The sequence below is a fragment of the Mixophyes fleayi genome, chromosome 9, assembly GCF_038048845.1.
Source record: "Mixophyes fleayi isolate aMixFle1 chromosome 9, aMixFle1.hap1, whole genome shotgun sequence".
Lineage (NCBI taxonomy): Eukaryota > Metazoa > Chordata > Amphibia > Anura > Limnodynastidae > Mixophyes > Mixophyes fleayi.
The window spans coordinates 27,931,169-27,947,956 of NC_134410.1; the positions used below are offsets into that span (position 1 = coordinate 27,931,169).

Below are 16,788 nucleotides of genomic sequence, written 5' to 3' on the forward strand. Positions count from 1 at the left end.
TACTCTCTGCTTCCCGCCGTGTAATCCCTTCTCAATTTAATTCCCCCTTATTTCTCTTTACAGTCCCCTCCGTCTCCACCTTTAAATCCCCCCACACACCATTTTGCCTGTTCCCTGCCTTCACAATGTCTTTTTACTTTGTCCACCTTTCCTTCTCCCCACTCTCGTTCTCCTTCTTTGCAAATGTCCCTCATTCCTCTACTCCCATCAGTTTTATTTGTCCCCCTTCCCTTTGTGCATTTTCTATCCAAACATCTATTAAAACAGCAGATATAATATTCCTTCTCACACACAAATTTAATATACATCCACAAAAACCTAGAATATACGGACCACCAATGAAGAAAGCACCTATCAGCTTCAGAGGTGAACTCTCGGCCAATCAGCAGCGGCCAGCTAGTGCTGATGATGATCATCAGGTGCAAAAGATACGGCTCCCTCAGCCGCATTTACGTGAATAGGAATCGGCGCTTCCCTCCCGGTTCTGCTTCTCCTGTCGTAAGGAGGTGCAAGGGTCAGATTGTGGCCGTGCGCAGTTACGATACGCAAAGTGGTGCAAGTTAAACTCAGCGTTAGGCCCCTTATCTTCCATATTACCTTTCTTGTGGTCTATGTCCTCTCGACATTTATTACCGTCTCTCCTGTCCCATACATTTTACATTAGGATTCGTTTATAAACAGAAATTAGTGTTATACCTCTAACCAGTTATATTATTCACTTTGGGCACATAGATTAGACAGGTGCTGTAAAACGATGTGCAGACATTTACTGGTACAGTAAATTGATGGACAGAAGGGCGGAGAATTAAGCAGATAGATGTGCAGATATAGATAGAAATCTCATTCTTTCCATGTCTCTCTCCCTATTCATAAGTTCCACATGCTCTAAATATAAACATCCGAAAACTCTCGGCACAGGAATGTAACCAAACATAGTGCAGACGAGCGCACATCGTTTAACCCTCCCTGCCAGGCAGAAACCAACGCTGGCCAATGCATAGCCACTTGGGGGAACAATTAACCCTTGCCTGTAAGACATCCAGCCCCAATTGGGCTCATTAACCTGTGTCTGGCAAAGACAACCAACAGAGCAGATCTAGCAAAGACTCTCAGCTAAATTATTAACCACTTGCCAGAGACACACACAGAATCAGGGTCATGCACGCACAGCAATTAATATGCCAGAGAACTAAACCACCATACACAAATTATCTCTCTCTAATATAAAAAGCCTACTGGCCACAGGAAAACACTGACTTCTAAGTAGAGGCATCACCCAACTAGTGTAGTCCTATTAACCAGCATACAGCACACGACATAACACGAGACCTCTCCCTTTCAGTCTGATCATTAACAAAGGATTTTGATGATCCCTCATCACAGTACTTGTCTTCTCCCTTGGTAAAGAACACTTCTGAGAATGAACATTGCTCTCTAGCCAGGGAAACCTGCAGATCATTTACCTGCTCTCATCAGAGACACCTGAAGAGCACATATTTAACTGCTTTATTACCAAAGAATCCTGCAGGGAATCATCAATTTATATAGTGCCACTAATTCCACAGCGCTGTACAGAGAACTCACATCAGTCCCTGCCCCATTGGAGCTTACAGTGTAAATTACCTAACATATACACACACAGACGGAGAGAGAGTATGGTCAATTTGATAGCAGCCAATTAACCTACTAGTATGTTTTTGAAGTGGGGGGGGGGGTGAAACAGAGCACCCAGAGGAAACCCACGCAAACACGGGGAGAACATTCAAGCTCCACACAGATATGGTCATGGTCGGAAATTGAACTCATGACCCCAGTGCTGTGAGGCAGAAGTGCTAACCACTGAGCCACCGTGCTGCCCACAAGGCATTTGTCCACTCCCTTATTAGAGGCCTACAAATTACTTTCCAGATCCCTTGCCAGAGGTCTATTAAGCTGTTACCTACCTCTCATCAGAAAGACTATTTGCCCACTCCCATGCCAGGTAGACCTGCAGGTCATTGACCCGCTAACTTGTCAGAGAAACCTAATGAGCATATACTCACTTCTCACAAAGACCCTGCAGAGCATTTACCTGTTCTCTTGTTAAAGAGGCCTACAGTCCATTTTACAGTTCACATGTCAGACGCTTAGAAGTTTTTACCTGCTCCTTTATCAGAGAAACCTGAAGAGCACTTTAACAGTTTCCTTGTCAGAGAAAACTGCATTTACCCGCTTCCATTGTCAATCGGACCTGCGGAGCATTTACCCGCTTAGCTTGTCAAGAGGATCTGCAGAGCATTTATCCACTTCCATGGTCAAAAGTAGCTGCAGAGCTTATACAACATCTCTTTTCAATAGGAATGCAGATCATTTACCCAGATCCCTTGTCAGAAGGACCTGCAGTGTATCTATCTGCTCCATTGTCAGACAAACCGGCGGGGCATTTACCTGCTCCCTGTTTGCCGTGCCATTTGTTGTGCTTGTATTTATTTATTTTTTAAATCAATACTTTTTAGTGACGTGCAGCAAACTGGAAGTGCTGCACCACACCCCAAAGGGCTCCTCCCCACTCCCCCCCCACGGCTTGGTCAGAACAATGTGACTTAAGAGCTGGGACTATATATACATAAAATAATATATATATGGTGCATTAATAGTCCTGTATGTGTTTATATTTATATACACACACACACACACACCTTATTTAATATTACAAATAGAACCAATTTATATTTTCTGTGTTTGTGTCTATGATTTCCATTAGGAAGGAGAGCACCCTAAAACAACAGACTATTTCACCTTCCCCTTCAAACAATGAGTTAGGCTTGTTTTGGAACACAGAGTTACATCTTTGCCATTTCAGAGTGGGCAGCACCGATACCAGTCTTAAATAACTTGATATTTTAACTCCGGAGTTTAATATTTTGAAAGGATTAAAATACTTTTAAATATTTTTAAAAAGTTAAATATTTTTTAGGGACTAAAAAAGAAAAAGAAAAAGACAAAACAAAAAATATTTCAAGTTTCATTGAAGACATTAAAATACAAATAAATAAATGTATCACATTTAAAATCCATCTTCCCATCCACCAGCCAAAAACATTTGATAATAAAATGGCATAAACACACAGATCCCATATACACAGGCCTTTTAGGAAGTATAAACCTCCTTATACATTAGTCCTAAAATTGCACCCTCCCCTTTACTTAACATAGTATGTGTTTCATTTATCCAAATCTAATGTCAGATCCATTCCAAGATGAGGGATGAAATATCTTATGGGTCCATTAACTTCATCACAGCCAGATTACATTGCGCTCTGTGGAGTCCTTCCTTGACATGGTTAAGTCTTCAATATGAATGACCAGGCTCCATCTATGACCGCTCCGTTTACATAATTCAGCACTGATGAAGGATGTTGCATATTCCGCCGAACTGCACGGTTTGACTGTGTACTAACTAGCAGCATAAGAACCTTTCAGAGACTGCTAGTGTCCAAGAACCTCCGGCAGAGAAGTGCATGTCAGACATTTTCATTGTGGGAATATATTAAATCAAAATAATAGTCCTGATCGGCCATTGTTTCTCCGTACACCTTGTCCTAATGATTGAAAGCCTTCATGCTTTATCAATACTGATCAGGTCTCTACTTTAGGTGCGTGTGTCCAGATTTCTCATGTAATCCTGCAGCGCTTGCAGTCGGGCATCAATGTCAGATAGGTCAGAAACTGGGTCAAAGCGATTCTCTAAGTTCAGTAAAAAAAAAAAAAGGAGAGAAAAGAGAGTTAGTAAGGATTTATACGAAAGGTTAACTCCTGATCAGGTTTCATTGCATTCAAGATTTTTGTAAATATGGTCGTGGGCCGGTACCTTTCTCAGGTTTACGGTCATAGTTTGGGGTGCTGGAAAGCCTTTTTTTTCCAGATGACCGGTCTCTCTTCCCCTGCAAACCAAAGGAAATGACAAGTGATATTCTCCTACTTCCAGCTTACACAGAATATATTGTACAAATGTCCATCAGCCAACAGTAAAAGCACAGACTGACTTCAGAGAGCAACAACGAAGCAGGTTTCATAACTGAACTTACCCTATTGCGGCTGTTCCAGGATGAATGAGTGCAGGGCTTCCGGCCACGTGTAGCCAGTTTTCTGTCTCCACTACAACAGGATTACAGTAGGTTGTGAACAACGTGGAGAGTGGACTTACCTGTGTTGGACCAGCACCTCCCCAACGAAGTACAAAACCCCAGTATGCTTAGTACATCACCTGATGGGCAGCGGGTTGGCATACTCCATGTCATCCCCGGAGCTTTGGTAGGATCGATGACTTCGAAGACTCTCAACTGTTACAGAGAAACATCTATAAGTAAGTTATGATGGAGAAGGCAACAGGACCACATGGAGAAACATCTTAAGATGCTTCTCCGACACTATTAAATGGACCCTGTAGAAATGTTCTGTTCGGCACACGAAGGTGTTGTAGTAGAGTAGGTCAATACATGGCTGTATGGCTTACCTGATGAACTACGTCTTTGGCCTCTCATGCTGGATGGGGATGCCAAGACCTGACGACCTCTATAAAAAAATTAAATAAAAATAAAATAATGGTAGAGTTTTGAAAAGATGCCACTACAGGGTAAATGGAAAAAGAGTGGGTATATATGGCACGGACAGAGGGCAGGTGGAGGAATATTCACCCACTTCTTCAAGTCTGTGTCTTTCTGTTTACGCTCTTTGTCTCTGATGTAAGCTGTAGGGTCAAACCGCGGGGGGCGGATAGCTAAGAGAAAACATTTGAGATATAAGCGGCTAGTCACAGTCCACAGAATATTATACAATGGCATACATAGTAACAACCTGTGACAGTAAGCAAATGGAGAAAAAAAAATCTCTGTCCATTTGTGTGATGATATCAGCCTCTGGCACATTAATTAAATCGGATAATGAAAGCAACAACTGGGAGAGTGCATATAAGCAGCATAGTTGCACAGTGGCTAGCATTGCTGCCTCACTACACTGCTCATTGGCCCGAGTCTGACCAAGGCCCTATCCATCTGGCATTTGCACGAGTTCCCTCCCACGCTCCGCAGACATAGAAGTAGGCTGATTGGCCTAATTAGCCGACCAAATTAATCCTAGTGTGTCCATGTAGTAGGGGACATAGATTGTAAGCTCCACTTGGGCAACAACTGATGTGAATGATTGATTAAATATTCCCTGTAAAAGTGCTACATATAATGTAGGCGCTATATGAATAACTGTTAACAAATAAAAGTAAAGGCTTGTTATCTTTGTGTTGGTGCTTTGCTTGTTATCCTTCTTATAAAAATAAGTTGCAAAAATCAAGGTATAAAAGAATCATTAATAACGATCACATTAGAACTGTAAACAATCATAATTATAGTATGCATCATCAACTAACACCATAGGTGGCGATGCTATTTGTCATATATAAATATATTGGTTACCAACCAGAGCATTAAATAGACATCAATACTTGGGAGTGCAGTAAAGGTCTTGTAATGGTGCCACCCAGCAATGCAACCATCTATTTGCACACAGATTTATATGCATATATTTACTGCAATGGTAGATACTCATAATGTAGCTATAAGGGCATTGTATTCTAACCTTTAGTAAGTACATTCATATTGTGATACTTGCTGGTCCTGCCCCACAGGCAGCACATTGTGCAGACAGAAGGAGGTGGCACTTACCCATAGGGGAGGGTGATAACCTGGCCTGCCTAGCCAGACTCCTTCCCTCACCCGAGCTCCGTCCACTTCTCTCCCGCGATGTGGACCGCTCCCGCCTTGTGCCAGTCTCTCCCCTAGAGGTGCTACGGTGAATGGGCGCACGACCAGCAGAGCTGGAGCGACTCTGGGAGGAAGGGCCAGTAGGTGTCACGCGCCTGTAGGAGGGGCGAGGGACTAATTTACGTTAAGCTCATGCGTCATCTTTCATATACAAACATACAAAACTCATAGGGGAGAGTAATACAATACAACCAACCAAGCTTCTATCACAACGACACAGTACAAAGTAAATGAATAATAAATTCATCAACATTCATCAATATCTCACCCTCGCTTGTACATAGCCAGCTCCGTGCTCAGACTTTTCACCTTTAGACAAAGTGTCCGCTCCACAGCCCGTGCCTCTTCCAGCTGAATTAAGGGAGGTAGTAACACAGGATGTTAGTAATATATGGTCCCTTGAAAAACAAAATAATTCTAGCACTACCCTTTTAACGTTAAAGTAACAGCTGCAGCCCAGAGGGTAAGAAGTAATCAGATATATGTTCCCCGGGGAGGGGACAAATTAAAAGTAATTCTGCAATGTGCTGTGAATAACAAAAGTGCGCAACACTATCCAGTTGTGATCGTCTATTATTTACTTGCAAGATTACTTTGAACATGATTATGAACTAGAACTTCATATAACAGGTCTCACCACAGTCTACTGATCTCCTCTCTAGAAGCTGTAATATCTTCTTATTAGATGGAATCTATTTTACCAGTTTCTGCCACTCCTGTGGCTTATGTATTATTATTATTATTAATATTTATTTATAAGGCGCTACAAGGCATCCGCAGCGCCGTACAGAGACAAACAAAATCACAATACAATGGGAGACAGCACAGTACAGTAAACACAGCAACTCAGTACGCTCAATGCACAGCTAGAGAGGGCGGGGAAAGGGGAGGGAGGATCCGAAAACGACGGGGCCCAAGAAGGGGGGCGCGGAAGACAGGGAGACCCCCAGGGGGGAGGAGGGAGCGAAAGTGGACGTGGGGTGGAGGACCTTTGAGGAGGAGGGCTAAGTAGCTGGAGAGCAGAGTTAGAAGTGGTAGAAACAGGAGGAGAGATGGCCCTGCTCAGAGGAGCGTACAATCTAAGGGGAGGGGTGGACAGACAGAGAGACGCAGGGGAGAGAGGGAGAGTAGGGGGACAGAGGCAGAAGATAAGGTAGGAAGTTAAGTGGGAGACAGAAAGGCTTTAAGAAAAAGGTGGGTTTTTAGGGCCCGTTTGAAGCCGGACAGATTAGGGGAAGTTCTGATGGAGGGAGGGAGCTTGTTCCAGTGGAGGGGGGCAGCGCGGGCGAAGTCTTGGATACGCGTGTGGGAGGAGGTTATAAGGGGGGAAGAGAGGCGACGGTCAGAGGCAGAACGGAGAGGGCGGGATGGAGCATGAATAGAGAGGAGGGTGGAAATGTAGGGCGCAGTGGAGTTGGCGAGGGCCTTGTAGGTGAGTGTGAGGAGCTTAAAGAGGATTCTGAAGGGGAATGGGAGCCAGTGAAGGGCTAGGTAGAGGGGGGAGACAAAAGAGGAGCGGCGAGAGAGGAAAATAAGCCTAGCTGCAGCGTTAAGGACGGATCGAAGGGGATCGAGATGAGAGTGGGGGAGGCCAGTGAGGAGGAGGTTGCAGTAGTCCAGGCGGGAGATGATCAGAGAGTGGATAAGGCATTTGGTGGCATCTTGGGAGAGGAAGGGCCGGATGCGAGCGATGTTGCGCAGCTGGAAGCGGCAGGATTTAGCAAGAGAGAGGATGTGGGGGCCAAAGGAGAGAGAGGAGTCGAGGATGACACCAAGGCAGCGAAGTTGGGGGACAGGTGAGATAGAGGTATTGTTGACAGTGATGGAGAGGTCAGAAGGGGATGGGGTATGAGAGGGAGGAAAAACTATGAGCTCAGTTTTGGCAAGGTTAAGTTTGAGGAATCGAGAGGACATCCAGGAGGAGATGGCAGAGAGGCAGGCGGACACCCTAGAGAGGAGGGAGGGAGAGAGATCAGGAGAGGAGAGGTATAGTTGAGTGTCATCAGCGTAAAGGTGGTAGCTGAAGCCGAAGGAGCTGATGAGTTCACCCAGGGAGGAGGTGTATAGAGAGAAGAGTAAGGGTCCCAGAACAGAGCCCTGAGGGACCCCAACTGGAAGGGTGGATGGGGGGGAGAGAGACCCAGAGGTGGTGACAGAGAAGGAACGGTGAGTAAGGTAAGAGGTGAACCAGGACAGGACTGGGCCGGAGAGGCCGAAAGACTGGAGGGTGTGAAGGAGGAGGGGGTGGTCAACGGTGTCAAAGGCTGCAGAGAGGTCAAGGAGGATGAGAAGGGAGAAGTGGCCCCTGGCTTTTGCAGAGAGGAGGTCATTGGTGACTTTAGCCAGGGCAGTTTCAGTGGAGTGGAGGGGGCGGAAACCAGACTGGAGAGGATCAAGGAGGGAGTATTCAGAAAGGTAGGAGGTGAGACGGCTGCAGACGAGCCTCTCAAGAATTTTGGAGGCAAAAGGGAGAAGAGATATGGGGCGATAGTTCGAGAGAGAAGTGGGGTCGAGATTAGGTTTCTTAAGAATGGGGGATACGAGAGCATGTTTGAAGGAGGAGGGGAAGATGCCAGTGGAGAGGGAGAGATTAAAGAGGTGAGCGAGGTGGGAGCAGGTGGTGGGGGAAAGGGAGCGAAGAAGGTGGGAGGGGATGGGATCCAGGGGGCAGGTAGTGGGGGGGGGGGGGGGGGGGGGGAGGATAAAATGAGAGAGTGGACTTCCTCGCCGGTGGTGGGACGGAAGGAGTGGAGGGGAAGGTGGTTGGGGGGGGAGGACAGAAGAGTGGGAGGGGTGGAAGAGAGAGTGGAGGAGGAGATTTCAAGTCGGATGGCCTCGATTTTAGAGGAGAAGAAGGAGGCGAAATCAGAGGCAGTCAGGGAGGAGGGGGTGGGGGGAGGGGAGGGGGCCAGGAGAGTGCTGAAGGTGGCAAAGAGGCGGCGGGGGTTAGAGGACTGGGAAGAGATGAGGGATTTAAAGAAAGATTGTTTAGCGAGTGAGAGGGCAGAGCTGTAGGATGAAAGGATGAATTTAAAGTGGAGGAAGTCAGCCAGGGAGCGGGATTTTCTCCAGTGACGTTCGGCGGAACGGGAGCATTTTTGGAGGAAGCGGGTAAATTTGGAGTGCCAGGGTTGGGGTTTGGAGCAGCGGGGGTGGACGGAGTGGGCAGGGGCGACCGCGTCCAGAGCGGAGGTGAGGGTGTGATTGTAGAGGGAGACCGCCTGGTTGGGGCAGGCCTGGGAGGAAAGGGGAGAAAGGAGGGTATCGAGAGAGGAGGACAGAGAGGCATGGTCAAGAGCATCGAGGTTGCGTATGGACAGAGTAGGTTTGGGCAGGGGGGGGGGAGCAGGAGAAGAGGAGAGAGAGAAGGAGAGGAGATGGTGGTCGGATAGAGGATGTAGCCTGCCATCTCCATTCATAAGAAAAGAACCTAAGAGTATCCCTCGTAGCACAACATAATTGTATTGAGGCTTCTGTAAGGTTTTCTGAAATTCGACAGTTTGGCAACTTTCTGCACCAAATTTGAAAGCTGGCATTCTTTAATAAAGAGTACAGAAAGAGGACGTATGAGTCACTCTCATTTTACCTGTTCCGTTAGGTGCCTGCACTCCTCCCTCCTCTTACTGGCCAGTCGCTGACTCCTGCTTCTCTCTTTCTGTAGCTCTAACTCCAAAGTCTGTACCGCTCTCTTTAGGATACGTATGTGACCGGCTTCTTTACCACTGGGAATGTCATCGTCCTGCAGCCGCTGTAACGCGAGATCAGCCTCTCGCTTTTCCTCTGTCATTCGTTGGAGCCTGAATAATAGTTATTACAGGACAACACTAATTATTATCATTTATAATGTATAGCACCACCAATTACCAGGAGAATATTTTCATTCACATCAGTCTCTACCCCTTTGGAGCTTAGTTCCCTAACACACACTAGGGTTAGTTTTGTCAGCAACCATTTAACTTAACAGTGTGTTTTTGGAGTGTGGGAGGAAACTAGAGCACATGGACAAAACACACGCAAACACGGGGAGAACATACAAACTCCAAACACTCCCCCACTTTAACTGAAGCCAAATGCTGGTTTGCTCCGAACCAGGCTCAATTCACCTTCAACAACAATGCAGGGGATACAAGCATACTGCAAGGCTGTCTATAGCTCTTTAAAAGATGTCTGTGAAAAGTTTTCCAGCACCACCATTCGACTGTCTGCTCCAGGTATGGATGGGGGAGGGAGGTTCTCTCTCATTAAAAAGGAGAGGAGATAACTGAAGTTATTCTTTAAATACCAAAATTATTTTGGTACTCACTCTTCTCGCAGATGCCGGATCTCAGATTCTCTGCTCTCTCCATTTGATACCTGTTTCAGAGCAGCCAGCTCATCCTTCAAGCCTCGAATCACTTGCCGTAAGTAAACAGGGTCTGGTTTGCCAACATAGGGCAGAGGGAGTGGATAATGTATCCTGCAGGGATATAGAAATGAGCATAGAGCAAGGTGGAACTAAGCACATCTAAACTACACCTGCTGAAAAGATTCACCTGTCAAACTCCACTGAATAGATAAGTATCAAGTATCGCTTGGAACTGAGGGATGAGCTTCGGGCTGGGGGTGCCTGTCGCTGGGCTCCCCCTGCTTTCCTATGACGTAGCAACTCCAGGTCAGCATAGGTCAGGAGGTCAAGTGTTACCGATTCACTGGTCTAGGGAGAATACATGAAATCATCATCATTATTTATTTATATAGCGCCACTAATTCCGCAGCGCTGTGAGAGAACTCACTCACATCAGTCCCTGCCCCATTGGGGCTTACAGTCTAAATTCCCTAACATACACACACACACAGACTAGGGTCAATTTGTTAGCAGCCAATTAACCTACCAGTATGTTTTCTTGGAGTGTGGGAGGAAACTGGAGCTGGACTATTGTTGAGTAAACTGGAAGCTCACGGCACAGGATGAAATTTACAGTCAATTGATCTGCAGATGCTTGCCTGTTTTGCCTTGTACTTTGCATTAATGCATTAATATCACATTCCTGGAGTATGATTTTCTGCCCAATAATTGTCCTTTGCAGATGATGTTTTGTCTTTGGAATACCATGCTGGCATTACCTTAGAGACAGTTGTTTGTGAAAATTTAGCAAGTTGTGCTGTATTTGCCACTGTAGCTTCTGCTAAACTCACCCCAACAATCACCCCTTTTACAAAATCAAATATCTTCATCATCACCATTTATTTATATAGCGCCACTGATTCCGCAGTGCTGTACAGAGAACTCATTCACATCAGTCCCTGCCCCATAGGAGCTTACAGTCTAAAATCCCTAACATACTTACACAGACAGACTGAGAGAGAGACTAGGGTCAATTTTTGATAGCAGGCAATTAACCTACTGGTATGTTTTTGGAGTGTGGGAGGAAAACAGAGCACCCGGAGGAAACCCACACAAACACGGGGAGAACATACAAACTCCACACAGATAAGGCCATGGTCGGGAATTGAACTCATGACTCCAGCACTGTGAGGCAGAAGTGCTAACCACTTAGCCACCGTGCTGCCTATCTTGCAGCCATGCTAGTTCTAAATACATGCAATCAAGGCAGTCCAAAATTTTTATATATGACCTTGACATGCTGGAATGTCATTTGCTTAGTCAACGCATAAGCCACACCTTTGTGGAAGCCCATGCTTTTGATATGCTTGGTATCCATCACATACTTAGGTGCTTCCATTTTATTTTTCGTCCACTAACTGGTGTACTCAAAACTTTTTGGATCAGTGACAAATAAAAAAAAATCCTTCTTCAACCTACTTAAAATTCGATGTGTTGTGGGTTGAATATTTTTTTCAAGGCACATGTACTATTTTAACTTCAACCCTTTATATAAAAGTGTCTTACCTGTTAATTATCAGATATACTATTATATAACAGCCCTTCTGCCCACTCTGTTCACTTGAACTGTTGGGTAGCAGGTGTAAGGGTTTAGTTTGTTTTTACTATAATGCATTCATTTTTGGGGTTATTTTTTTAGTCTTCATAAATATTTATGTATGTGATTGTTACTGATTTCAGATATATGCTATTCTATTGTACATTTTAAGACAATTTACTTTATGTAGATTGTAAAATAACAGATACCGTATATACTCGAGTATAAGCCGAGTTTTTCAGCACATTGTTTTGTGCTGAAAAAGCCCCCCCTCGGCTTATACTCGAGTGATAGTTAAAGACCACAATGCACGGCCGTAAGGAGGGTGGTGCCTGCCTCCATAGCTTCAGCCCGCTTAAGGGCTGAAGAGAAAGAGAAGGAAAACATTAACTGAAGAGTTTGGTGGACAAAAAAAATCAACTCACAAGAGTTTGGTGCTTGCCGTTAGTTCCGCAGTGGAACGCATGTGCGTTCCACAGACAGGAAGCTCGGCACTCGCAATGCAAGTGCCGAACTTCCTGTCTGTGGAACGCACATGCGTTCCACTGCGGAGCTTTCGGCAAGCACCAAACTCTTGTGAGTTGGGAGGAGACATCAATATCTCTGGGGATAAGGCAATGGGACCGTGGGTATATATCTTTGCATGTGTATTTATATTATGGTGAGGTAGCGGAGCATAAAACATTACCTCTGTGTGTGCAATGATGTATTTTTCTGGTATTGACTGGAGCCAGGCTGCCCCCTTCTCTCCCTGAATGTCTGTGTAGTTCCGCAGTGGAACGCATGTGCGTTCTGGCACAGACAGTCTTACAGACATTCAGGGAGAGAGGGGGGCAGCCTGGCTCCAGTCAATACCACGCTTCCTGAAAAATACATTATTGCTCAGCTACCTCACCATAATATAAATACACATGCAAAGATATATACCCACGGTCCCATTGCCTTATCCCCAGAGATATTAATGTCTATAGCAGTGCAGTCCTAGTCAAAAGTTTATATAAATCACTTATAAGAAGATGAACAGGGAGAGATAAATGTGTATTTCTGTGTCATATAGTCTTTCAAAAGATTTGTTGTATTATTTTTTTTGGTGGGGGGGGGGGGGGGTATTTTTGTAAACTGACAGATATCATCATCATCATCACCATTTACGATATTTATATAGCGCTATTTCCCACCCTAGGCTTATACTCGAGTCAATAAGTTTTCCCAGTTTTTTGTGGTAAAATTAGGTCCCTTGGCTTATATTCGGGTCGCCTTATACTCGAGAATATATATGGTACATTTTTTAAACAAACGCATAGAAGCAGCAAAAAAAAGAAAAAGAAAAAGATTTTTTATTCACTGTAAAATCTAATTCTCCGACTCCATTGGGGGACCCTGCTAGTCATTGGGGTATAGTAGGTGGGACTAGGAGTATACGCACTTGTTAAACTTGTTTGTTCCCCACACTCCTCCCCTACTATGCCCATACTCCCCAGCTCAGTTTTGTATAACCAAGCCAAGAAGAAAGGAGAAACCATTCTGAAAATGGCATCAAACGCAGCACTACTTTCAGAACAAGGAAGGGTGCGCAGTGTCCCACAATGGAGTCAGAGAAATCGATTTTACGGTGCGTAAAAATCTTATTTTCTCTTTCCTACCACTGGGGGACACAGACATTGGGACATACCAAAGCGGCCTCTAAGGAAGGGAACGGCTGTACGCAATATTTTTTGCCCAAAGCTCGTATCAGAGGATGCAAAGCCATGCAACCTAGAAACTCATCAGATGTGGATGTTGCCACCCTGCACAACCGCTTAACCGAAGAACACAGATGTGCCGTCCAAGAAGCGCCAACCGCCCTGGAGAGTGCGCTCTAAATGTCACCAGAACACAATGAGGGGCACAAACCGAATCCAACAGAATGGTGGAAGTGATGTAGCAGGTCAGAGACTTGAAACTGGCCAACCCCGCTATTAAGCGTCCGAAAGGACAAAGAGGACATTAGTCTCACGGACAGAGACCGTGAGGTCAAGAGCACGAACCACAACCAGCCAAGGAAGATTGCAACACGAAAAGGAGGAAGAATAAAAGAGTGCTTGACCACAAGCCCCTGCATCAAGTGGGATGCAGACACTATTATCTGAACCAATAACGCCCGGTGCGACGCATCATCATCATTTATTTATATAGCGCCACAAATTCCGCAGCACTGTACAGAGATCTCATTCACATCAGTCCCTGCCCTGATGGAGCTTACAGTCTAAATTCCTTAACACACACACACACACACACACACACAGACTAGGGTCAATTTGATAGCAGCCAATTAACCTACTATGTATGTTTTTGGAGTGTGGGAGGAAACCGGAGCACCCGGAGGAAACCCACGCAAGCACGGGGAGAACATACAAACTCCACACAGATAAGGCCATGGTTGGGAATCAAACTCATGACCCCAGTGCTGAGAGGCAGAAGTGCTAACCACTAAGCCACCATGCTGCATCGCTCTATCCTCCTTGAAAATAAAATGTGAGAGTGCAATCCATACTCCCGACACCGAATCTCTGCGAACAGAGGCAATATCCAAGGGAACACCCCTACCATGAGATAACATAAGTTCCCACAATGAATGGGTCAAAAGTGGCAAAAGTAAATGCTCTGAGGACAAGATCTAGATTCCATGGCTTCACCTAACCAACCAAAGGGGGGCCTGAACCTGAAGAAAAGACTAAACCTCCCGTGATCCTGTAAAACAGCGCTGAAGTAGATTAAGAGCACCGGGAGATGCACTTTGAGGGAACCAAAGCAGAGTCCCATATCGGTGTCAGCTCGCGAAAAATGTCCCCGAGAGCGTGGGGAACAAACAAGTTTAATAAGTGCCTAGACTCCTAGTCCCACCTACTCTACCCCAATGTCTCGCAGGGTCCCCCAATGGTAGGAAAGAGAAAAACACTTTGTAATGCAGATATTTCAAACTATTGCAATTACTCAGATATAATTAAAGCTTTTTTGCCATCAAAAGAGATAAATCAGTGTGTTCTAACAGCCTTCAGTATAGGTTAAGAGTTACAAAATAACAAATTCACTCTTCATAGATTAATTTCCCAATTAATGATTTATTTATGTAACAAACTACGTTCTTAACTTACTAAAATCTCTCCATTTATGTGATTGTGTAGATATTGCTCTAACAAGTCAAAGACAGAGTAGTAAAATGGGGAAACATGGCAGGGCTCCTTTAGTCACCCCAAAACATAATAAAATGATTGTTTTAAACGTAATTCTATTAGTTAGATGCTGTGATGAAATATTTTTCAAACTCATCTCTGAAGTAGATGTGGGCCCAGGACCAAAAATTATAAGGGGACCCATAGTTCTTATAGGTGTTCAGAAATTAAACACTACAACCACTTGTCATATACAGTATTAATCCTTTACACAGGGTCACATGACAACTGTAAGTACCGTCGCAGTATGGGTCATGCAGACAGGTCGATCACAGAGAAAAGAAAGTGCAGGAGCGTTACCTGAGTGAGAGCAGAGTTCAGCATGTTGCAAAAGATGGAAAATTGCTTGAAGTTCCCTGTCTTGTGAGTGAGGTCTTCTATAACTGAAACCAAGTGAAGATGATAAATGGGCATCGACTAAAGAAAATGACAATACAAAAATAATGCAGGCTGCAAATCGTTCTCTTTGGCCCGATAGCTACCAAACAAAGGGTGATAGAACTGACACATTGTAAGTCTTAAGAACTCATTCACACCGATTGGCTCTTTTTTTTTTTTTTGCACCCCAATAAACAGATTAAAAATAGGTTACATTTGTCAATGTTTCCACCCTTGTAATTTAAAATTGTAACATACAGTTTAAAATGTCAGAACGCTGCACAACCTATTTCTCATAGGTTAACGTGCACTATATAAACACAATGAGTTGTATTGTTAGAAGAACATCGCTGTGAAACAAAGGAACCCTCTAAGAAGTCAGTGCTCTTCTTTACTTATTGATACTCACATTCAGCATCAAACTCCCCCCTCCATTGGTCAGTCGTCAAAGCATCCTCCACTTCTACTTCTAGGCGATCTCCAGTGTCACGGACACGCAGTATGTGTTCTATGCCTCTAAACACGCACCGTGCTTCGGCTATCTCAGCTTCATCCATAATGTGATCTAAAAGAGACGGATATCATCAACAGGTACAAAACACAACATCACTTATCACCGAACTACTGAGATATATGTTAAAAAGAGAATTAATAGCATAGATCAGGGTTCTAATATCTGCGAGTACTCCATTGTTGTTAAACTATAACACCCATAAGCGTTGGCAGACTAAATGATCGCAGAAAGGGCAATTTTACAACAGCTAAAGTGGGGTTGGGAAAACCAGTGGCTCACCAGGTGTTGTGGAACTACAAGTACCAGGCAGGCACTGAAAAGAGCATGCTGGGACTATTAGTTCCACAACTGCAGGAGAGCTTCAAGTCCCATGAGATTTGATTTATTATTGATTATTATGGAAACTATACATAGTATATCACAGGGACAAGGAGAGATCACTGTTAACTGCAAGAAATATGTGGAATACACTGAGGAATGAAGCCCGTGAGTGGTCCCAGGTGCTGAAATAATCATAAAATATAATATAGAAGGACACAGTGCTAGCCATAGAGAATGGGCAGAGGAACCATCAGACAGGTGAATAATCATGGGACACAAAGTAAAAGCAGATATTACACAGATAATCCCCTTACTCACCTTCTTCTCTCTTCCTCAAGCTACTAAGCCTCGGTCAGTTAAACCGCCGGTAACCCCCAGCAACACCGCCCTCTATCCCCATTTGCCGCTGTCCCCATCTTCTGCCCCCCTATTGGCTACACGGGCTGTACGTCAAACATGCGTCCGCCTTTCTCGTCTTGCTGTTCTCGGATTGGTCAAGCGCTCGGTCAGTCAGCGCCTGTGAAAGGCTCTCTGTATGGCAGCAAGCTGAGCTGGTGTCGTGAGGTTTGACTGGGGAAGGAAAGCGTTGTCATGGCAACCGCGAGGCCTCGCCCCAGTCACGTGTGCGTGCTGGCAGACATTATACT

At 44.9% G+C, this 16,788-nt stretch overlaps 1 protein-coding gene across 1 annotated transcript; it reads right to left on the reverse strand.

Annotated features, from left to right (window-relative positions):
- Positions 1-2,990: 2,990 nt before the first annotated feature.
- CCDC61 (coiled-coil domain containing 61) lies at positions 2,991-16,566 on the reverse strand. Its single transcript, XM_075187139.1, has 14 exons — positions 16,460-16,566; positions 15,716-15,871; positions 15,229-15,311; positions 10,328-10,488; positions 10,099-10,251; positions 9,382-9,592; positions 6,064-6,146; positions 5,697-5,890; positions 4,681-4,759; positions 4,496-4,554; positions 4,247-4,322; positions 4,068-4,137; positions 3,851-3,923; positions 2,991-3,726 (listed from the first exon to the last, which is right to left on the reverse strand). Exons 2-14 carry the CDS (start codon positions 15,861-15,863, stop codon positions 3,632-3,634), a joined length of 1,485 nt encoding a protein of 494 aa, XP_075043240.1. The 5' UTR covers positions 15,864-15,871; positions 16,460-16,566; the 3' UTR covers positions 2,991-3,631.
- Between the last annotated feature and the right edge of the window lie 222 nt (positions 16,567-16,788).